The 23829-nt window shown below is 39.0% G+C and overlaps 1 protein-coding gene across 2 annotated transcripts in view; it reads left to right on the top strand.

The window, feature by feature from the left end:
* LOC126302904 (zinc finger protein 493-like) overlaps nt 1–18116 on the top strand; it is a 129618-nt gene extending 111502 nt beyond the window's left edge. The window contains exon 6 of one of the 2 annotated variants that reach the window (XM_049991779.1): nt 17917–18116. In XM_049991779.1, the coding sequence (XP_049847736.1) occupies nt 17917–17989 (73 nt within the window). In that variant the 3' untranslated portion in view covers nt 17990–18116. Of the gene's footprint in view, nt 1–6222; nt 6604–17916 lie in introns of those variants that run through there. The other variant, XM_049991781.1, reaches the window with a different exon arrangement.
* Nucleotides 18117–23829: the final 5713 nt, after the last annotated feature.

Below are 23829 nucleotides of genomic sequence, written 5' to 3'. Positions count from 1 at the left end.
GGCCCAGTGCATCAACATTCAGGTATGAACAGCCTGGTTTGTGGCATGTGTCATAATCCTAATTTGATAGTTTTAATGCCCAACGAGTCAAATGACTACTGGGGTCCTTTAAACTGCGCCTCTACAAAAGAGAAGTATAATCAGAGACCACAGCGAATTTTCTTCTGTAAAAATAACATCTGCGATAGTTGACTCCGAATTTAAGTGCTAGCAATTATTCCTGACAAAGAACGGCACTTATAGCATATTCGAGGAGTCTGTTCAAACGATAAAAAGCTTTTCAGAATCAGTATATTAATAATATGAACCCGTCAAATCATATTTAAGTTTGCTCATAGCCTATTCATATCCTTCTGTTCGCTCAAGCACTGCACCTTACTTTAACAACTTAGTTAATCGTTTGGCTGTCATAGCAAAATCCTTTACCAAAGACGATAATAATTAATGGATGCAAGAAAAGTTGCATTTCCTTATCGTTTGTGGGCCATGAAGAGTCTCAACTGCTTTGGTTAGCTGTGGATCTGTCTTAACTTCATCTTGACTGATAATATGTCCCACGTACTTAACCTTTGATTGTGCGAAAAAAACTTTTAAATTCAAATGTGTATGCTGTAACCTTGATAAAACGTACCTCAGTCTCACCAAATGTTCCTCAGTACTCCTTGAAAATATCATGTCATCCAAATACACAAAAGATGTTGTAGGCTTCAATCATCTTATTAACAAGTCATTGAGTCTTTGGAAAGTGACAGGCGCATTTCTAAGGCTGAATGACATGTGTAAAAACTCATACAACCTTCATGGAACCAAAAATGTGGTATTTTAAGTATTCTGGTGCAATCAGAATTTGGTGGTAATTAGAATACAGTTTCCCAATCTCTCCAATGTTTCGTCTATATGGGGTAGAGGGTAGGTGTCAGTGGCAGTTATCTTGTTTACTGCTTGTACGTTAATGAACAGGCGATACGCTTTCTCTCTACTGATTGCCTTTTCTGGTCCCACAACCATAGGGACCAAGCAGGGGTTCGCAGAGGAATGATTTATCCCTGCAGCCAGCTGTTGTGTAACATCCTGAACAACAGATTGTAGATAAAATAGGAATCTGCCCAGTTCCGACCTTGTCCAGTTTCTAACCAATTGGCCTAATGTCTTAAGTTTGAATTTCGTGTTGTACAACGTCAGTGACTGTCATATACTGCTGTTCCTCGAACAACGAAGCACATTCATTTACTACCGAGTACAAAAGATTTCACTTATACTGGCAATTGTGCTAACTTCTCATAGGCCTGATTTTTAAGTAAGGTTGCTACTGTGCAAATTCTCCTTCTATCAGCTGCTTCTTGCTCTTACACTTTAACTTATTTTCACACTAAAATTCTTCAACTTTCTGAGCACTAACAAGTATTGTTCCAGGTGTAATCTCTATATCTTCTTACCGAAAATCATCAATAAATACTGGAGCACAAAACTTCTGTACAAGTGTCTCTATTTCATTTGTACTTCTTCTCACATGAATCAACAACCTGTAGAGAACGTTGTTTAGACCGAGTGTATCAACGAGAAAGTCTAATCTAGGCCAGGGCTTAAGAGAAAAGTAATTAAAAAGATTACCAAGGACTGTCCTCAAAGTTACGTAAGTGGTCCACTGGTTTGGGATCTTAGTATTGACCCTGTTACATCTGGGGCAGATGCTATTGAAAGTGTTGTCGCATACGCAGGTGACATCCTAGTAGGTGTGTCTGCAGACTCCAGGGCGAGACTTTAAGGCAAAGGCGAGCGATGGGCTTGCTCAGTTGCAGTGTTAGTGCAAGAGCAACAAACTGATTACATCTGTTCATAAAACCACATACATACCTTTGAAGGGAAGGTTTTCTCTTAGTCGGAATCCTTCCCTGAGGCTTGACAGAATACCTGCAAAATGCAGCTCTGCTAGTATATATTTAGGCTTTATTCTAGGCGAGAAAAGAAACTGTCTAGAACACTAAGAATCTGTTACTCAGAAATCGGCCAAAATTATGCATAATATTGCCTGTGCTGACTATAAATTACCATTTCATGTGGTGTGGTCATACCACGAAGCTAACTTAGACACCATTATGGACTTCACTGCCAGCATCATGACACATCATCTTAGACTGGTCAGCAACAAAACAATACTGCGACGAGCTCTGTGGAGCATACTTCTGCAGGTCACTGTGACTTTAGCACTACACCTGTAGAGGGTTTAATTGGTGATAGTCGGGCTATGTCTGATGAATATCGTGGTATGTTACAGGGCAGCGCTGTTTTGGTTAGGGTGTGAGCCATATGATCATGTGTATGAGATCACAAGAATGCATATTAGTTATAAAAGACATTTATGAGCCTGGAAGTGTCACCATTATTAACCAATATGTACGACCTGTTTGAAGTTTCCAGAAAACAGATCTAAGATTCGTAGTAATAAACTAAATTGAATGGAACTGAATTGCTTCAGATTTTATTGCGTTTTATAATGCTTCAACATATTAAACGTACTTACGTCTGTCATCTGGCAACTTTGACCTCACTATGTTTAGTAATATTCCATTCGGCCAAGTCCAAAAATGCCCCAGATCGCGAACATTCTGCAAGAAAGGGGTAACACCTCTATTCGGCTTTCCCAGAAATGTAGGTCTAAGAGAGACGGCAGAGGAGCTGTTTGGAATGATTGCTACAGATGCTGCAGAACTAGCTGGAGGGGTTCCTGAAAAACTTGCAGCTATCTGACAAGCTTTGTGCTCAGTTTCATCCCTTTGCACCAATTCTTCACACTATTCCTGTAACACTAACATCTGACAGGTAAGTGTATTAATTTGTTCAGCTGACGTATCTATCAACTGGACTAACACCATTAGAAGTAATAGGTAAACCCTTTATAGGTGAATCACTTATTAAATATGTACGTGGTCTGAACAACATACTACTGATGACCAACTGAATCAAACGACAGTTGCTAAGAACTTAATTAAGAGAGCCCAACAACTAGTAAGCAAACATAACGAGAAAGCTGTTGCTGTGGTCTTCAGTTCTGAGACTGGTTTGATGCAGCTCTCCATGATACTCTATCCCGTGCAAGCTTCTTCATCTCCCAGTACCTACTGCAACCTACATCTTACTGAATCTGCTTAGCGTATTCATCTCTTGGTCTCCCTCTACAATTTTTACCCTCCACACTTCCCTCCAATACTAACTTGGTGAGCCGTTGATGGCTCAGAACATGTCCTACCAACCGATCCCTTCTTCTAGTCAAGTTGTGCCACAGACTTCTCTTCTCCCCAATCCTATTCAGTACTTCCTCATTAGTTATGTGATCTACCCATCTAATCTTCAGTATTCTTCTGTAGCACCACATTTCAAAAGCTTCTATTCTCTTCTTGTCCAAATTATTTATCGTCCATGTTTCACTTCCATACATGGATACACTACATACAAATACTTTCAGAAATGACTTCCTGACACTTAAATCTATACTCAATGTTAACAAATATCTCTTCTTCAGAAACGCTTTCCTTGCCATTTCCAGTCTACATTTTATATCCCCACTATTTTGGCCATCATCAGTTATTTTGCTCCCGAATAGCAAAACTCCTTTATTACTTTAAGTGTCTCATTTCCTAATCTAATTCCCTCAGCACCACCTGACTTAATTCGACTACATTCCGTTATCCTCGTTTTTCTTTTGTTGATGTTCATCTTGTACCCTCCTTGCAAGACACTATCCATTCCGTTCAACTGCTCTTCCAAATCCTTTGCTGTCTCTGACAGAATTACAATGTCATCGGCGAACCTCAAAGTTTTTATTTCTTCTCCATGGAATTTAATACCTACTCCGAATTTTGCCTTTGTTTCCTTTACTGCTTGCTCAATATACAGATTGAATAGCATCGGGAAGAGACTACAACCCTGTCTCATTCCCTTCTCAACCACTGCTTCCCTTTCATGTCCCTCGGCTCTTATAACTGCCATCTGGTTTCTGTACAAATTGTAAATAGCCTTTCGCTCCCTGTGTTTTACCCCTGCCACCTTCAGAATTTGAAAGAGAGTATTCCAGTCAACATTGTGTGTAAAGATTTCTCGTTAGTATTTTGCAACTGTGACTTATTAAACTGATAGTTCGGTAATTTTCACATCTGTCAACACCTGCTTTCTTTGGTATTGGAATTATTATATTCTTCTTGAAGTCTGAGGGTATTTCGCCTGTTTCATGCATCTTGCTCATCAGTAGTTCTAATGGAATGTTGTTGGGGGCCTTCTTTCGACTCAGAAGATATAATATGATGGTACTTAATGATACCTAGATGAATAAAGCGAACAGGGTATCTTATGTTTGTATAAGATATAATGTGAAGTGACTAACTGGCAAAATAACTATTTGACTTTAGTGTATAAATTTTCTATTTTTATAGAGTATTTTATACCTTTTGGTGAGATAGCATATGAATGGGGAGGGATTGTACCAATTTTGAAAGGGGGTTGTTAGTGTAGGTACACAATGTTAACGCTACACACACACACACACACACACACACACACACACACACACACACACATACACACACACACACACACACACACATAAACACACACACACACCATACCTTTCACCCAACCCTCGCAGACAAGTGTGACTGATTCTTCATCATTTGCTATTCCATAGGAGTTGCTAAGATCTTACTTTGGGGACTTCAAAGGTGAAGGTGAGAACGTCCATTCCTTATGTGGTGTTTGACATCATACACTCTCCGGCTCCTCACTTAAGTATCGGTGAAGTGGGGATCCTGGGGAAGGGCGGTGGGAAGAATTTCCTGTCTTTAGGGCTATCTTCCTTCTCTTCTTCGATCTTAGCAACCATTTCTACTTCTCCCTTTCTTACTTATCTTCTGAGTACCAGTCCATCTTTCCCTCTTTCCATATGCATACACTTCTATTGCTGAAGTCCTTCTTACTTTCTGTGGCTTCCTATAACCTTCAACTTTTTTTAAATAAGTAGGCCGAAGAAGCAGGCTGCATGAAAACATATAGACCTACACACAAAATGAAACTTACACACAAACATGAAAATTACGAATTAGAAAGCTAAAAGCGATGTCAGACCCGCCAAGAGATGTAGAGGAATATAGATATATAATATAATATAATAGATATATAGTAACATCTAAGCATGAGCATATTACATTGTTGATATGTGATGGTACTGCATCGTTAATTTTGGAGCTCTAACATATATTTACATGCACCATTGGAGGAAAGTTAGTAAATACACATAGACATGGCATCTACTAGGTGTGTGCATGATATCTATTTATGTAGTAAAAGTAGGGAGTGAAATAGGACTCTAGGGCGTAAGATGATGCATTAGAAAATGGAATATGGATGTAAAGTAGATTTATAATCTGACCAGAGAATATTTAAGAATAGTATACATAAAGATGTATGCTAGGGCAATGAACCAGGAGGCCTAATCAGGAAGTAGAAGGAGGGCGCACCCAGCATTTATTGGATCGTAAGGTGCAGATAGGCAGACCTGAGAGAGGCTGACCTATACTGTGCAGCAGGGGCACCAAGATGGGGATGACCTGTGTACTATAGATTAGGAATTAAAAAGGGGTGTACCTACTCAAACGGAAGTAGAAAGGATACTCCTAGGATCAACTCATGTGAGATATCGGTACTGTTCCAAAAGGGAAAAAGGGGCAGTATCGTGACAGAAGTCACACATTACAGAGATTATTGTGGTAAGTTTGAATTCTCTATTCCATTAGTCTTGTCAGGCTTACAAATACCCAAGAAGGGAACACTTTTATTCTACCCAGATTTTCTCCAGATTACAATAAGTTATAATTAAGTACATACTTAGAAAAAAGAGTAGTACAGGAAGTAAGAACAAAGGAAAAGAATGTTCATGAATCATGTGCACCTGGCATTTACTATTGGAAGAGGAACAAAAAACAGAGATAACTCCAACCTGGATTGAAAGGTTCACAGTTTGTAATTGTGGTATCATCTTGTCTAATATTAATGTATAGAATACATATGTGTAAAATGTTGCGCGTTCGATCTAAAAGGAGGGATATATAGTGCTTCGAGAATTTCGGGGTAATTTCTAGAAACACTTGGCTGTCCACCATTTCGAACACCCGGTATTTTAACGACGAAGGTGAGAGAGCCTTTGTACTGCGCCACCGGTATTTGTGTGCGCAGGTAGGACAGCTGTCACGAGAAGCCTGGAGCGGCGTCAGACAAGCGGCCCTGACAAGTGGGGACCGCGTACGCCTTGGAAGCCGTATGTCCGGTCCAAGGAGTAATCAAGGGACACTCTTTGACAGTGAAATAGTAATGACTGTTCGGAAGAAATGAAATATATTTTTATCTAGAGAGTCTAGATACTCTGTTGTTTGACTTACTAGGAGCAAGAACTGTTTTAAAAGAGGTTATTAAAACCAAAAGAGTCTGTAGTGTTATATATTAAGTACTAATGTTTTCCGGACAGGGTTAATTTGCGAGAAATGGAAAAGAATTTGAAACTTATGTATTTGTTGTATTGCGAAGAGGAAAATACAGACAAGATAATATGAAAGTATTCTGAGAGTAAGAGATCATTTCCAAAGTAGAGAAGTAGTTCATTATAATTCCCCCAACCAGTACGAAATCTTCGGAGAAGAAACATTGTGAAGATCGACACATTCGTCTGCCTTGAGAAGAAGATTGGCTGCGCACAATACGTAAGTCAACCGCGAGAGACGTGCGAGTCTTGCACACCAGTACCACACAGTCTGCGGTCGTCAGGAAAGCAGTAGAAACTCCGGTGGTAATTCCTTTTGTACTTTAATTAGACCCATTAAATACTGCTCTGCCGACAGCGAATTTGCACCTAACTGATCCCTTACAGCCTGTACATAGCCTCCTATAGTTCTCTCACTTTCCCTCGCGCTTCACAAACACTAACATATACGAACTGAAACCACTTTGTCATTACTACTTCCCTGTCTAAGACTTCCACTTCACTTTGTAGTTCCCTGGTATTCCGATCAAGTGCCTCTTCTGCAACTCGCCGCTTTACTTCTCAGTTGAGTTGTAGCAGTCGTATGTTATTCAATACGTCCTTCTCTAAACCTCACCTATCAGCAGGAGTACCTATTACTACCCTTCCCCTTTAATTCTTTGCTGCCCCACAGCTAGTTACACTAAATGCACCAAATGTAAATATAACTAAAAAAAGAGTAATGTCCGTTTCCTAGGCCTTAATCCATATGGATTCCTCATTACTGTTTCTTTCACAACTTCTTTTTTCCTCTTCTAATACCTTTCGCCTCACTCTCCCTTTCTGGTTCACATTCCTATCCCTGGAATTACTTCCGTACTCCCTTGAAAAGCTTTCAACCGCCCTACACGCACAATTATCGCTCTCCTCGACAATTTAATCTTGACATTTACTGGTGACGTAGTGTCTACCACTTGGTATGGCCCCTGATACTTCTCAAAAAACTTTTTTATCTTTCCCTTAGGCGTACACAAAGTTGGCAGCATCGCCACTGATCACCCTTATACTGTGGCATTATTACTGTATGGTACACTGCTTCCTCCTGTTTCTCCAGTGCTCGTGTATTTGCATTCTGTACTGTATTCCAAATTTCCCTAATCGCTCTGGCAAATTCCTTAACAGACTCTCTAGTCTTCCTGTTATTCACTTTCAATATGGTTGTAAAACGACATCACCTTTTGACATATTGAAAGTGACAAAACGGAAGACTAGAGAGTCTGATAAGGAATTTGCTCTTTCATATAGCCATAAGCCTGGATTTGTATGCTGCTTCAAGTCGAAGATGGAGATGATATAGTTCAAATAGACATCCTGGTTGGTTTGATGTGAGTCATTGCAGTATCCAAGCATGCCCCTGATCGTCCTGTGCACTGTTTCACTTCTTCCATTGGCTTGTCGATCGAGAAAGTTCATTCTTAACTTCTTCACATTCAGTAACGTACACAAGTTCTTGAATAGATCTGACATGGAATTCGTTTCCTGGTCTATCTTTATGGTTTCAAGCAATACAAAATCAGTATCTAATTATTCAAAAGAGCTTGTCCCACTGTTTCTGCCTGTTAGTTTGAGATTGTGACAATTTCTAAGTATCATGAAATATGAATTATGACTGTATGTACTTATTCCCTGCAGGTGTTTTTTTTAATGGACCTAAACATCAATCCCCAGAAAAACCTTATGCTTCAGGTAACCCTGCAATGGTACTCTCATTGGACACAAATCCGCTCTCTGTGTGCACTGTATGCAGTTCTACACATACTGGTTCACGTCTGTCTGCCTGCTCCTCTATCAATACCTTTTCACTACTCTTCTGTTGGTAGATCTGCAACCTCCATGACCCGCTAATATGTGATTTTGAGCTTGTTGTAGCACGCTATTCCTTAGCTTCACCTGCGGCCCCAACTTGGTTTCTTTATGTAGCAACCCATCCTCCATACAAAACTATGTCTGCTTAAAATACTGCTTAATGCTTCATCTACTTTTTTGCAGCTTGCCATTCATATGCTTATTACCTCCAACATGTAATGCTGCTACTTTTCTACTTAACCTGCCCATATTTCTGTGATTCTTCCCACATTAATGCATAACTTCAAAATCAATTTCCCTTAGTCTTACTGCCCAACGTGACAACCTACTGGTAGTATTCTTTAATCCCAACAACCATTTTAATGCCACATAATCTGTTACAACTCTAACCTATTTATGGTACAGATAACATTTGAAATATGTTGTTCCTTAAATAAATCTTAACTTCTCTTTCTACGTTGTGGAATAATTTCTTTCCAGAGAATTTAGTTGCCATGATACACAGGCTACTAGCTAGTTACAGTATGTGACGTAGCTTCATTCAGTAATTCAAAACTACCCTCCAAAGTTGTGCATACAATTAATGACTCAACAATAAGAAATTTCAGGGAAGATCTTCAGCAGTTAGACAGGGATGAGGTGTACAAGGAACCCGATGCTAATTTAAAATATAACTTTCATGATACACTTGTAAGATAATTTGAAAACTGTTTCCCCAAGAAAATAGTTAAATGTAATTATAAGAAACCATGCAAAGAACCTTGGCTTACTAAAGGAATAAAAATATATCACTTAACCACTAAAGGGAACTGTATCTAACAACAAGAAAGACTAATGAAACAGAAACAGCCAAAATTATACAAACTACTGTGCTACATTAAGAAAGACTATTACAAAGTCCAGAAGCATGTGCATCATATCTGAGATTAATACCTCTTACAGCAAAACCAAAACAATTTGGAATATTATTGCAAGACAGACAGGGCAACCAAGGATACAAGATTACGGCATTACCATCAAAGCAAATGGAAACTTGACAAACAACAAACCGGAAGTCGAAAACCTTTTGAATAACTATTTTTTAAATGTTGTAGAGAAAATAGGATCTAAATGTTTATTAGAAGAAGCAAGACAGTTAAAGGAAGAGGCCTTACCCACACAATTTGATATAACTGAAAATCCACCCACCTCACCTTCTGAAATTAATAAGATAATAAACTCTCTCAAGAATAAAAGCTCACATGGAATTGATGGCATTTCCAGCAGGATAATAAAAGCTTGTTCCCAGGAGATAAGTGGAATTTTTAGCCACATATGTAATAGCTCTCTGAAGCAGGGTAGGCTGAAGTATGCCATTGTTAAACCACTGCATAAAAAAGGGGATACATCTGATGTCAACAACTACCGCCCATTCTCCCTTGTGACTGTCTTATCCAAAATTCTTGGAAAAATAATGTATTGTACAGTAGCTTGACACCTTTGCAAAAATAAAGTTTTAACAAAATGTCAGTTTGGTTTCCAGAAAGGTTTTTCGACGGAAAATGCTATATATACTTTTACTAATGAAATATTAAATGATGAAGTCACCCGTTGGGATTTTTTGTGATCTCTCAAAGGCTTTTGATTGTGTATATCATGGAATACTCCTAGATGAGCGCAAGCACTGTGGTACAAATGGGACAGCGCTCAAATGGTTTAAATCATATCTAACTGGAAGAGTGCAGAAAGTTGAAATAAGCAGTTCACATAACATGCAAAAAACTGGAGATATTCCAAACTGGGGAACAATCAAGAATGGGGTGGCACAAGGTTCAGTCTTGGGTCCTCAGCTGTTCTTAATATATATTAATGACTTGCCATCATGTATTAACGAAGATGCAAAGCTGGTACTTTTTGCTGATGATACAAGTATAGCTATCACCCCCAACAGGCAAGAATTAACTGATGAAATTGTAAATGATGATTTTCAGAAAATCATTAAGTGGTTCTCTGCAAATGGGCTAGCATTAAAATTTGACAAAACATGGTATATATAGTTCCACACTGTAAATGGAAAGACACCATTAATAAATATAGACTTCGATCAGAAATCGGTAGCTTAGGAAGAATATTCAAAATTTCTAGGTGTATGCATTGATGAGCGGTTGAACTGGAAAAAACACACTGAAGTTCTGCTGAGACGTTTGAGCTCAGCCACTTATGCTATTAGGGTCACTGCAAATGTTGGCGATATGCATCTCAGTAAATTAGCTTACCATGCCTATTTTAATTCTCTGCATCATATTCTGGGGTAACTCATCAGTGAGTAAAAGAGTGTTCATTGCACAAAAGTGTGTAATCAGAATAAGTTCTGGAGCTCATCCAAGATCATCCTGCAGACACTTATTTAAAGGGCTAGGGATCTTCACTGTAGCCTCACAATACATACATTACTTACGAAATTTCTTATTAACAATCTGAACGAATTCAAAAGTAATAGCAGTGTACATGGCTACAAAACTAGGGGAAAGGATCATCTTCACTACTCAAGGTTAAATCTAACTCTGGCTCAGAAGGTGATAAATTATGCTGCCACAAAAGTCTTTGGTCACTTGTCTAATAGCATCAAAGTCTGACAGATAGCCATATAGCATATAAAAGGAAATTAAAAGAATTTCTGAATGGTAACTCCTTCTACTCATTAGACGAATTTTTGAATATACTAAGTCTGTAATTTTCCCACCCCTTACCCAAAAAAAATAAAGTGACATGTAAAATTTTGTGTAATTTAATGTCTCGGATAGACACCTTTTATTAACCTGATACATTTCACATCATTACGAAGTGTCGTATTCATGATCTATGGGACAAGTACTAATCTAATCAAATGTTTAAACGACTTCTACCTCCTTTACAATACACATTCCAGTGTATGGTATCATGCATCACATGATAAAAGAAATTCTCTATTAAAATCCGGAAATACCAATATCAGACTCGATGTTAAAGCTTCTTTTAACGCATCCAAAGCACGTTGGCACTCTTCTGACCACAAAAATTTTGAACCTGTTTTTAACAACTGAACTGTGTCAATGGTATGGTAGTATCCACAAACCCTTTTCTGAACTACCGGTAATAGTTTGCTAGTGCCAAGAACGATTACAGCTCCTTTACAGATTCTGGTACAGGAAATTCACATACAGCTCTAATGTTGGGTATGTCGTAAAATCATTTTTACTTATGATGTGACACAAATATGCTATCTGTTCCATCACAAAGTTGCGCTTTGCTGTACTCAGTGTTAAGTATGCTAAATTTAACCTTAGGAAAATTTCCTTTAATTGCTGCATATGCTGTCCCATATGACTCCCATAGACGATTGTGTCATCAAGATACACTAACAACTGCCATGGTTTCAAACCTCTCAGTACTTGGTCCAACAACCTCTGAAATGTTGCAGGAGCATTTTTTAATCCGTATGGTATTCTTCTGAATTGGTACTGTCCACACTATGCTCAATTACCTCATTTATGTCGATCCAGGCGTGAAGCTTCTATCTGGTGAAAATCGCTCTTCAAATACATTGTTGAAAAATTTTCATTACGCTAAGTGATCCAACGTTCTGTAATAATTGGTAAAAGGTAAACGTCTATTATAGTTTTCGCATTTAGGTGTCTGTAATCAAAGGAGACCCTGTGTTTCTGCGACCCATTGAATGATTTTTTTTGACATGACGACTGTTCCTGGCCCCCATGGACTATTACTTTCTTCAATTATTCTATCTTTCAGCTGTTGATGGATAAATTCCTCCAAAACTGGCTGCAAGTACCTTGGTATTCTGAATGATTTGCGCTAGAATGGTGATTTATTTCCAGTTGGTATGCAGTGGTGTGTAATATGCATAAGTGCTAATGATTCTTTTGGAAAAAATAAATCTTTAAATTCCAAAAGAAATTTTTCCATTTGTTCTGCATTGCTGCTCTTTAGGTGCTTCACTTTTTCCATTATGCAGTTTCAATGACACCCCTCATATCCCATTCTTCTTGCTCCATACTAGCGATTAGCAACCTCTTTGTTAATCCTATGTCTTCTGCACTAAAATTATCTATAGAAACAGATACTTCTCATCATGCCTTATTTTTTGAATGTATGCAATACCTCTTTTATCTAAGCAGCACACCTGACCTAATACTTCATTTTTCTAAGGGTTACACCACTCACAAAAGTCCTACTGGCAAGCTAGATTCAGTACTCATCCAACGCGGTTTCGCAATACCCTTAGGTAAAGAATCGTCTGAATCAAGCTTTAGTTTGGTCGTTTGTCGTTTAGTCGGTTTGTCTTTGATGACAGAATTCCGTCGCAACATCGCTACGCTGACTATGGCTTCTCCTAACTAAAAATGTTTCGATCAAGTCCCACTCTATGTATCTAGCACAATACTGATATAAGAAATCAAATGCCAGGATCCTGTCATAGCCCCTACTCATGTGTAGTACAATCTCTACACTGCACTTTAACTGCACTGTATCCAGGCAGAAGTCTGTGTCCACCGATTCTAATACTGTCACTTCTTCTCCCCCATTTCCACTCAGTCTGTACTGTGTTGCTTACATTTCACCAGATCACTACTGGCGACCAACACATGCGTCCCTGTGTCCATCAATTTCCTGCGACCTGTCTTTCCTACTGTTACCCCTCTGCATACGATTTCGTAGCATCCAATCTTACTGGGATGGATCTTAGGTGGGCCTGGGGCTATTCCTGCCTGGTCCTCTACTTTTAAAACTATTACTTTCTCCTACTTTATTCATATCATCTGGACGCTGGTGACACTGTCTCCTTTCATGCCCCATTTGCTCACACCTGAAACATTTTATATTAGCTGCCAACACTGTCTTTTTCCTGAACATTCCAATCAACAAATCTCTCTCTTCACATTCTATAGCTAGCTGAACTGCTGTGTGCAAATCCGTCTGACCCCAGCCCACACATGTCTTGATATTTCTGCATGCAACTTTCTTTTAAAAAAAAGCGTAGAGCACTCTGTGCTTAGTTTCTTGGAAAATAATTTCATTTTCTATCCCAATTCATAGGTACATCCATTAATTTTCCTTAGCCCATATGCAAATTGTTCCACGGTTTCCATATACTTCTGGGTTATCAGCCCTAAGTGTTTCTTATAGTATCTGGCACTATTTCGTTCCATACGTCTTTTAATTGATCCTTCTTTAAATCCTTCGAATGTTGAGGCTCTCTTACGTGCTTCTGTATACCCTACATAAGTTTATGCTTCCCCTGTTAGTCTCAGTTTTGCAACACTCAATAATTCCTTGTCAGACAAACTTCCATCTATGCCAGATGTCGAAAGTCTCCCACAAAGGCCTGCACATCCTTGGTGTCTTGCGGGAAAAAAGCACCAATTAAACCCTATTTGCAATAATATCTACTTTACAAATTGAATGACCATCAAACTTCTTCTCCATGGCCAAAATAAAATAATTTTTTTTAATCACTGCACCAAAGATTGCCAGGTTCATACTCTGATCTGAGAAAGTTACATCAGTGTTCTGACACCAGTGTTTAAAGACCCTTACATTGTTTCCCGTGCGAGTTGAAATGAGACATCAGGACGAGAGTAGATTTTTTCAATTAATTTCTTTCTCCTGGCCCTCGGCCGTAGTACATCAGGAGCAGCTTGGTGGAGGCCTCCAGTTGCCTCTCGTGTAAAAAATTGACGTCCATTACTTCTGAATACGCAGAGAGCGAGGCCTAGCATGGCGTCACTCGAATGCTGCTGTCAGTCACATCTCTGACAGCGACCCGAGCGCCTCCCTTGTGACTCCTGGCAGGCTGCCCTGTCTCATGGTCGAACAGCGGACCCCAACTGCACTCTGGGATGTCGCTATGGGTGTTACAGGGCCGTGGATTAGGCTGTGATATTGAGACGAGAATCATTTAGTACGTGAATGGGAATGGCTGAGAAATTCAACGCTTAAGGCACGTGCTCTAGACTCTTCCTTAGTTGCAAGTGAGGAAAGGCTTCTACATCTACATCCATATCAACGTGGATACTGTGAGAATCACATTTAAGTGCCTAGCCGAGGGTTCATCGAACCACCTTCACAATTTTCTATTATTTCAATCTCGTATAGCGCGTGGAAAGAATGAACATCTATTTCTTTCCATACGAGCTCTGGTTTCCCTTATTTCATCTAGGTGATCGTTACTACCTATGTAGGTCGGTGTCAAAAAAATATTTTCACATTCAGAGGAGGCAGTTGGTGAATTGAATTTCGTGAGAAGATTCCGTTGCAACGAAAAACGCCTTTGTTTAATGGTGTCCAGGCCAAATTCTGTATCATTTCAGTGACACTCTCTCCCATATTTCGCGATAATACAAAACGTGCTGCCCCTCTTTGAACTTTTTCGATGTAATCTATCAGTCCTATCTGGTAAGGATCCCAAACGGCGCTGTTATTTTCTAAAAGAGGACGGACAAGCGTAGTGTAAGCAGTCTTCTTAGTAGATCTGTTACATTTTATGTGTCCTGCCAATAAAGTGCTGCCTTTTGTTCTCCTTCCCCACAACATTTTCTATGTATTCCTTTGGATTTGACTGATTTATCGTGTAACTGAAGTTCAACGAATTCCTTTTAAGCACTAATGTGGATGACTTCACACGTTCGTTATTTAGGGTTAACTGCCAATTTTCGCACCATTCAGATATCGTATGTTCCAGAATGCTACTGCATATCGATGTTAATGATATGGGCATGTAATTTAGTGGCTTACTCTTACTACATTTCTTAAATATTGCTGTGACCTGTGTAACTCTACAGTCTTGGGGTACGAATCTTCCGTCGAGCAAATGGTTTTATATGACTGTTAAGTATGGAGCTAACGCATCAGAATACCCTGAAAGGAACCTAATTAATTGGTACACAGTCTGGACCAGAAGACTTCCTTTTATTAAGTGATTTAAGTTGCTTCACAACTGCGAGGATATTTACTTCTACATTACTGATTTTGGCAGCTGTTCTCGATTCGAATTCTGTAATATGTACTTCCTCTCCTTATGTGAACGCATTTCGGAAGGCTGTCTTTGCAGTACTGTCTTCGATAGTATCTCCATTGCTATCATGCAGAGAAGGCATTGATTGTTTCTTTCCGCCAACATACTTCAGAAACTCTTTGGATTTTCTGGCAAGTTTCGAGACAATGTTTCGTTGTGGAAACCGTTATAAATATCTCGCATTGAAGTCCGCGCTAACTTCCGAGCTTCTGTAAAAGATCGCCAATAATGGGGATTTTGTGTCTGTTTAAATTTGGCATGTTTGTTTTGTTGTTTCTGCAATAGTGTTATGACCCGATTTGTATACCAAGGAGGATCTGCTCCGTCGTTTGTTGATTTATTTCGTATATATCTCTTAATTGCTGCCCTTGGGGATAACCATATTCAGTCTTGCTATGACAACCCTGTGTTTGCTGATCCCTGTATCTGTTTTTATCCTCGTTATTAGCTCAGAATTATTTGTTGCTAAGAGGTCAAGTATATTTTCACAACGGATGGTTGCTATACCGCGCCCAGATGGCTCTGCTTCACAACGCCACGTGGCCGAGTTTTGCTTTGGAATGCATAATGCTCTCGCCCACCTGCGTCTGCCTCTGTTGCAGCTCTGACGTATTTTTTTACTGAATACAATCGATACGACGCTACAGGAAGAACATAGTTCACTGTGTGGGAATTATACAGTAACTGAATTTCAAGCTATTAATTAAAAAAACTCATTAATTTCACACTTGTTTATTTCATAAACACACACACGCACACACACACACACACACACACACACACACACACACACACATACACACACCGTTGTAGTAAAGCCAACATTTCTTTCATGTAACCAACCTAGAAGTACTAACAAAAATTTTTCCAGCAGACGATAATAGCTGACGTAACTGTTCCATAAATGAGTTCAGAGCGACTGGCAGTTCTGTCTGAATGGTTCTGTTTAATTTTAAAGCATGAGTCAATACTTGGTTAGACCAACATAGTTGCTCACTGGAGTCCAGATTGCAACTTAAATCACTTAATAAAAGCAAGTCTTCTGGTCCAGACTGTGTACCAATTAATTAGGTTCCTTTCAGAGTATTCTGATGCATTAGCTCCATACTTAATAGTCATATAAAACCATTTGCTCAACACAAATGACGAGGATACAGTTTCATAAGGGTAAGTCAAAAATTATTGGGACTTTTAATGAGACACTCCTTTTACTTGAAAAATACAATTTGATCTACACATTATTTTTCAATATAGTCTTCTTTCTGTGAAATGCGCTTGGTCCAGCCGTCCACAAGCTTGTATATGTCTGCCGAAAAGGTTTGTGATGGTTGAGAAGCCACTGGTTTGCAGTTGGTTGTAAAGCCACTGATGCGACACTTCTGTCACCTGTGTGTCCCAGGAAAATCGGTGACCTCGCAAAGCGTCTATCAGTGGCCCAAACGAATAAAAGTCTGATGGAGAATGACCTTGATTGTTAGGTGGTTGTTCCAGCGGCTCGAAAGACAGTTTTTGGATTGTGTCAAGGGTGTGGCGAGTCATGTGAGGATGGGCGTTAGGCCTACTACGTAACGGTAAAATGTACCACGACAAAAGACCTCATCCTTTATTGCGAATTGCTGGATTAAGTTTCTTAGTCAACAATGCACAACAATAGACTATGTTGATGGTTTTCCCCTTCTCCATGTAATATTCCTTTTGCATCGAAAAACACGGTTTGCATAACCTTTCTTACTGATGTTGCAGACTAGAATTTTTTCTTCACTGGTGATTCTGGGTGCTTCCACTCCATACTCTGGTGTTTTGATTCTGGCTAATACTGATGAGCCCACGTTTCATCACGCATCACTATTATTTCCAAAAATGGCTCGCCTTCTCTATTGTAATGGTCGAGTACTTATTGGCTGACCTCAAGACGCTTCAGTTTGTGTTCTTCAGTGAGTTGTCATGGCGTCCATGACAATCAAACTTTATGGAAGCCAAGTTCATAACGGATGATGGTATCAGCAGGACCTTGACTGATGTTCAGTGCAGGCGCTATGCCGTCGACAGTAATCCGCCCATTCGTCAAAACCGTCAACTGAGCGTGCTCCATTTTGTCGGCCGCTGTGGACGTTGACAGGCGCCCTGCTTCCTGTTTGTGAGTCAGTTTTGTCCAGCCACATTTGTATTCTCGACCCACTTGAAAGAACTTGACCTTGGCAGTGTAATGTCCCTTTATTGTGCTAATAGTCTACCATGAATTTTAGCTCCTTTCACTCCTTACGTCCAATTAACCGTATTACTGGACCTTGTTATTCGTTTGTGCATGTTGCTAATGGACGGGATATTTTTACGCTGCCACTGTCAGCTCACTTCAGTTGCGATAAAGATGAAGTGAATTGCATACCACCATAGCAGTACCAACGGTAAGTATGATTTCACAGACTACCACGAAAGTGTTATTTTTAGAAAGATTTGGAAAATTTTGACTTACCATCGTACATTGTGTCCTTTGCAGAACTGCAGTTCGCTTCGTTTGGAATTACTTGACTGAACTAAGTTTACTGGAAGATGATACAAGTGCCACCTGAAGATAAAAAAAACGGTCCCTCATTAAAATGTAAAAGTAGAAAAGTAATTGCTGATGCATGTTACTCATTTACGTTTTGTGTATAACTGTTGTTCCTGTTATTAAAATTCTCCCTTTATTGATGTTAATGAGGTAGTTGTCAATTTAACAAGGTTAAATTAATTATTTCATAAATTAATTGTGTTTCATTTGTAAGGGGTGAGATAATTCTGTGCACTACATAGGCTACTTACCTAGGCCACTCATCTATTATTCGTATAAATTTCTGCAAGGTGGAGCAGTAAAGTTGTACATCTGTGTAGTTTTATGTCTTTGGCTCATGAGAGAGGTATCTGATGTAGTCATTTCATGTAAAAATATGTGCCCAGTGTACATGAGTATCCCACTGCAGTGGTTCTTGAAGTTAAGCTTCTTTTTGTAGCGTATATTCACCTGATTTTAACATATATTGCTATAATTCAAATTGTTAAACATCCATTGTCTTTTTCCGTTACTACCAGTAACCGTTTTCTCTTCAGGCAAAATTAAAGTTTCGTCTAAAATAACAACTTCTGGGGAACAAATATGTATCATTTGTGGAAGAGGCACCAAGGTAGAAGGCTTTCAGCATTGTGATATTAACAATCAGACATTATATCCTTAGGAAAAACTCATCAAACCTCAGTACGAAACCCTGTCACCTGTGTTCGTGGGACTATAAAAGTTTCTGAAATGTAAAGCCTGTCATGTGCCTTGAACGTAGAGTAGAAATAATGTTTGTCACGAGGTCCACTGAGACATAATTACAGTCAAAGAATTCTGTGTCAAAGGCAGTTGGGAGTTATCACTACAGTCTGTGATTATAGCACTTACATAGGTTACATTGGGACACTTCATAAGGTAGAGTTCCCCATCTCAAGAACATCAAGGTTGTGTCTTCTGCTCCGTAACAGAGAAAAAACACGAAAGCGACTGTTGCTGATGGCCTAAACCAGGTATGGACAAACCGCACCTCTCACAATTGATATGATGGTGGCACACCGCTCACTGTTCATTCTAGTAAACTTTATTACCTACCTTTAACTCTTGCCTGGAAAGGAGTGGCTCAGCCCTTGTACAACTTTTGAGTTACGCCAATATAAGTACTGCGGCAGAGGAATCCACATTCGATATAATAACTTATTTTACTGAAAATTATTTCTGAAGTGGCACACTTCCACAACAGAGCAGTTCCTGTAACAAGAGCTGCACGTGGGCCTGTGGGGAACAGCCTTGTTTAGTTGTCAGTGGGTTGGGTATTATAGAGTACATGCTTTGCGTCAGTGAAATTCTTCACTTTATGTCATTAGCCCACTAAACATGTATTATAATAACAAAAGCATAAAAAATAATTAAAATGAAGCTTTGTGAAACAAATGACATCGACTTTTCTTAACTTGCTGCGATCCTTACATAGTCACAGTGCGGAGTTTGTGGCCTCTGCTACTAGCTAAGATGAAAACCCTTGGCGTAAGACATCTTCCCTTTACCAGAAGCAAATTACAAAAGAAGAACTCACAAGTATGTGCAGGTAGGTATGGGAGGCGTTCTCCCTATCCATTCTGTTTAGTTATTGAATAAATACTGAGCCATGCTGTAACTTTTCTAGCTCTCAGTGCTGCCCTTGAGCTGTGATACACCCACAACAGAACTCATGTAGCGGCATATTTCCCTCGCTACAACAATTGGGCACAGAAGATGAAACTTAATGAGAAACGAAAATATAAAAATTAAAGGAATCACTGTTTCGACGACTGACATCTAGAGTTGCTCATCGTTCACATTTTCGAAAAGACATATGAGACATAGCTGAAAGGATCCTGTAAGTAACTTCTATTTAAAGTGTAACTGAGTTTGGTCAGACTCAGTTCACTTCACTTTGCAATAACAGAAATATAAAAACGTATGAGCATTACAAAATGGTTTGCTCGCCTTTACAATATCTGGGTTAGGTGATATGATATTCTAAAGTGAATTCTGAAGTGAGCTGCTGAAAAGGTAGAATATCTCAGACACTTGGATGATCATAATGAGGTTCGTAATAGAAAGGCAAATAAATACACTATGTCAACACCAATGAATAAGAATATTAAGGCGTAAAACGCTCAGAATACCTTGCACTGTCCAGAAGGTACAGTACTTTTAAAAACTGGCCGAATTTTAAGATTTTTTTATCCGGTGTTTAGTCGATGATACGTTAAGATGAAAGCAGAAAATCTCACTGAGCGTTCACAGAAAGTGAGAAACAAGTGTATATGAGTATGTCTCGCCAAACATCTTGACGTTAATAGCTGCCACTACATAACCATTATATAATTAGATCCCTGGAAATGAAAAACGAGAATTATTTCAGTCCAATGGTAGCACAAAGAAAAGTTGCACCTCATTGTGAAAATGTTATCAAACCCTGTACCGGTAAAACCTAATACTCAAATGAAACTAGACCAAACACAGTTGAACAGAGCATTTAAGTAAAAGGAAAACATCATTATAAATGTAAACAAGTATGAAAAACCATTAAACATCGTAACCATTATATATCACATAGTCACGTTTAGGTAGATAAGTAACAAATAATGTAATCCAATAAAGCATACAACAAATAGATGACCACAGTAGTAGTCATAGAATAAACCATTATCATTCGTTTATCATGTATCACAAAAAATGAAAAAAGGAAAGTAACGTATTACCTTATTCTGTATTCAAAGCTCACCTTACAGAATTGCTTAGCCGTTTCATGTTTTCTTTCATATTTACTTATTTCTCAAGATCGAAGGCCTACGGGATATTAATCACAAAATTCTTGGAAATAAAAATGAACTTTAAACGACAATAACGATAACAGAAAAAAAATCTGGTTTCCTACAGCACAGAAATAAGTTACTTGAGCGCAAAATTCCAATTACAGGAGAGATTTGTGCCAAAAGATGACTAGTAACGTTACAACGATTTGCAGTGGTACGTGACAGATGAGGCACATTCTGGCATATTTTATGCGCGTAATCAGAGCGAGCAGGAGATTCAAGAAGACGTTGGCCACAAGCCTGCACTTTCTATTGTTTTTGTAAGCAACACAGGCTGGAACAGTGCAAGCAACTTTAAATTAAAGATTGCCTCTTCTCTGTGGGAATATACGTAATGGATATTCGAGTGCAGATTGTAGACACATGGTTGACGACTAATGGAGGTTTGGCCATGACTCGTGCTTGCATAGCCTAATGGTCAGGCGACTGCTTGCGATGAGCGGGAAATCCTGCTTCGAGCCGAGGTCTGCCACAAATTTTCCCTGTTGTCATTCGAGTATGCAGCTGACGGTTGCCCACATTTGTAACTGTGAATGAATTGAATGTATTTCATAACTGCTTTGGTCGCTCCAGTTCCTGTTCCTAAGATATGCATACATGTCCAGAGGAACTCTGTATCGTATTTCTGAACAACACAGGCATTTTAATATCGTACAAACAGTAATATGGAGAACTGAGAGAAAAGGAGGGGTCAAGCAGTACTCATCTGTTTGGACAAAGGCTATACCCCATAACCTATAAGAAAACGTGTGCTATAAATCATAAATATTCACATCTTACAGCATGAAGGAGAAGCTTTATGAGCTAAAATAATTTTGTGAAATAAAATCTGTCTCTATTTCTCACCTTCTCTTTGCATATATCCCCTCCATGAAACGTGTGCAGTTGCAATAAATTTCATTTCATTGAGAACTAAATCTCCTCACTCATCAACCAAGATAACTGAAGAAGTGCACAGATAGGTCCATAGTCTGTTGCAGACGTAACCCAGAACCGACTTAACTTCCTCCTGAGCTTGTGATGTATCAGCAGCATCAGTCTATTGTCATTGAACTATGAAATTTATACATGGTAGCAAATGCTTTACTAAGAGCTGTAATGAATTACATACTTATACTGTTGCACAGGTTACTTAGAACATCATGTGGCGATCACTTATCACAAGAAATTTCAAATATTCTTGTTTAAGAGAGATAATAATAATGGCATGTGAAGAGGGCCTCCCGTCGGGTAGACCGCCCGCCTCGTGCAAGTCTTTCGATTTGACGCCACTTCGGCGACTTGCTCCTCGATAGGGATGAAATGATGATGATTAGGACAACACAACAGCCAGTCTCTGAGTGGAGAAAATCTCCGACACAACAGGGAATCGAACCCGGGCCCTTAGGATTGACAGTTTGTCACGCTATTCAGCTGGTGGGGGCGGACTTTTAAGAGAGATGAAACGCCATTATTATGAATGTAACAGAAAAAATATTCCTATACGCTAACACTTAAAAATGCATGCAATAAAAGACAAATATTCACGTCTTACAGCTTAATGGATTACATTTATTGACCAACACAGTTTTATGAAATATAACAAATATCTGTCTCTAAGTCTCTTTTTCCTTCTTCAAATCCCTCCACCCACTGCTCCAACTATCTAAACATACAAGAAATATCATTTCATGAACATCCAAACCTCTTCAAAACGTCTCACTCCACAGATCAACCGAGATAGTTATAGAAGAGCACAATTGTGGCTGTTATCTGTTACAGGAACCACCCAGCGCAGCATAACCTTGTAAAATGCATTAATGATGTGTAAGCAACAACAAGTCTCTTGGTTTTGCACAGTGAAATGTAAGTATGGCCGTATACACTTTGTAAAGACATGTAATGAATTATGTATTGTTCTGTTTGCATAAGAGATTTGGAACACCATGTATTGAACACTAACCACCACAAGCTTCACCTCCATCTTCTTATCTGTGAGGTTCATCATAAATTGGTTGGGCATTAGTCAACTACACGAATTATCACCCCCCCCCCCCCTCAAACACACACCTAAAACTTCATTTATTTTAGCAGCTTCTAGATCAAGTTAGTTCTGTAACAAACTGAACTTCCATATAGTTCTCTCAGCATAGGACTTTGAAGAGAGAGAAAAATGTAGGTTCTCTAAATCCCATGACCTAAACATTTTAAAATTTAAAACATAGGATATCCATTTTTATCGATAATAATGTAATTACAGCTACATTCCCAGTATTTTTTAACTTAAAATTTGTAAGTCCCTCCTCTCTTTAACATTAGCACAATCATCAACAATTTTCTTCACAAAGTCACTAAGAAGCATATTTGTAGAAACAAACAACCTTATGAATACAGGAAAATGGGAATATGTAGGAAGAGAGAGTGTGGGAAGTAATGAACAACAAAGATGATTATATGAAGTTTAGGAGAGGGGAAGTGTTGAGCTGTGTCTGGTCATCTAGGATGAGATCTGGACTGTGAGCAAGATGTTTGTTAATTTCCAGGGATTCGAGCAGGTTGAGGTTATTGCCTTTGTTTGCTAAGTGAAGTAGATGGGACACTGGCTGGTAGTTGTGACCCTCACTCAGTACATGCTCAACAAATGCAGAGTGTGAATTCTGCAACCTCCAGCTGCATTCATGTTCAGCCAGCCTAGTTGATATGTCTCTGCCTGACTGACCAATGTAAAATTTGTCACATCAGAAGAGGTGATTTTGTATACCCCACTTTTGGCTAATAACTGTATCTTGTCTTTCCTAGGAAACCCTATACTTGCAGGATTTCAGTGCTTTTGCTACAATCTGTGATACCTGACCTAGAAATGGTAGTGTACACCATTTCTTGCAGACAGTGGATGGGGAAGCAGGTGGGACATAGAGGAGGGGTATAATTTTTCGTTTTTGTTTCCTGTGCAAGATGTGGTCAATAAGAACTGGATTGTAGCCATTGGCTGTGGCAATAAATTTTATTGTATCAAACCCTGTTTTAAAATCATCTC

This window comes from Schistocerca gregaria, unplaced genomic scaffold (genome assembly GCF_023897955.1).
Source record: "Schistocerca gregaria isolate iqSchGreg1 unplaced genomic scaffold, iqSchGreg1.2 ptg000180l, whole genome shotgun sequence".
NCBI lineage: Eukaryota > Metazoa > Arthropoda > Insecta > Orthoptera > Acrididae > Schistocerca > Schistocerca gregaria.
Note: the sequence above shows the minus strand (reverse complement) of the source record. Positions and strands in the feature narration are given on the sequence as shown.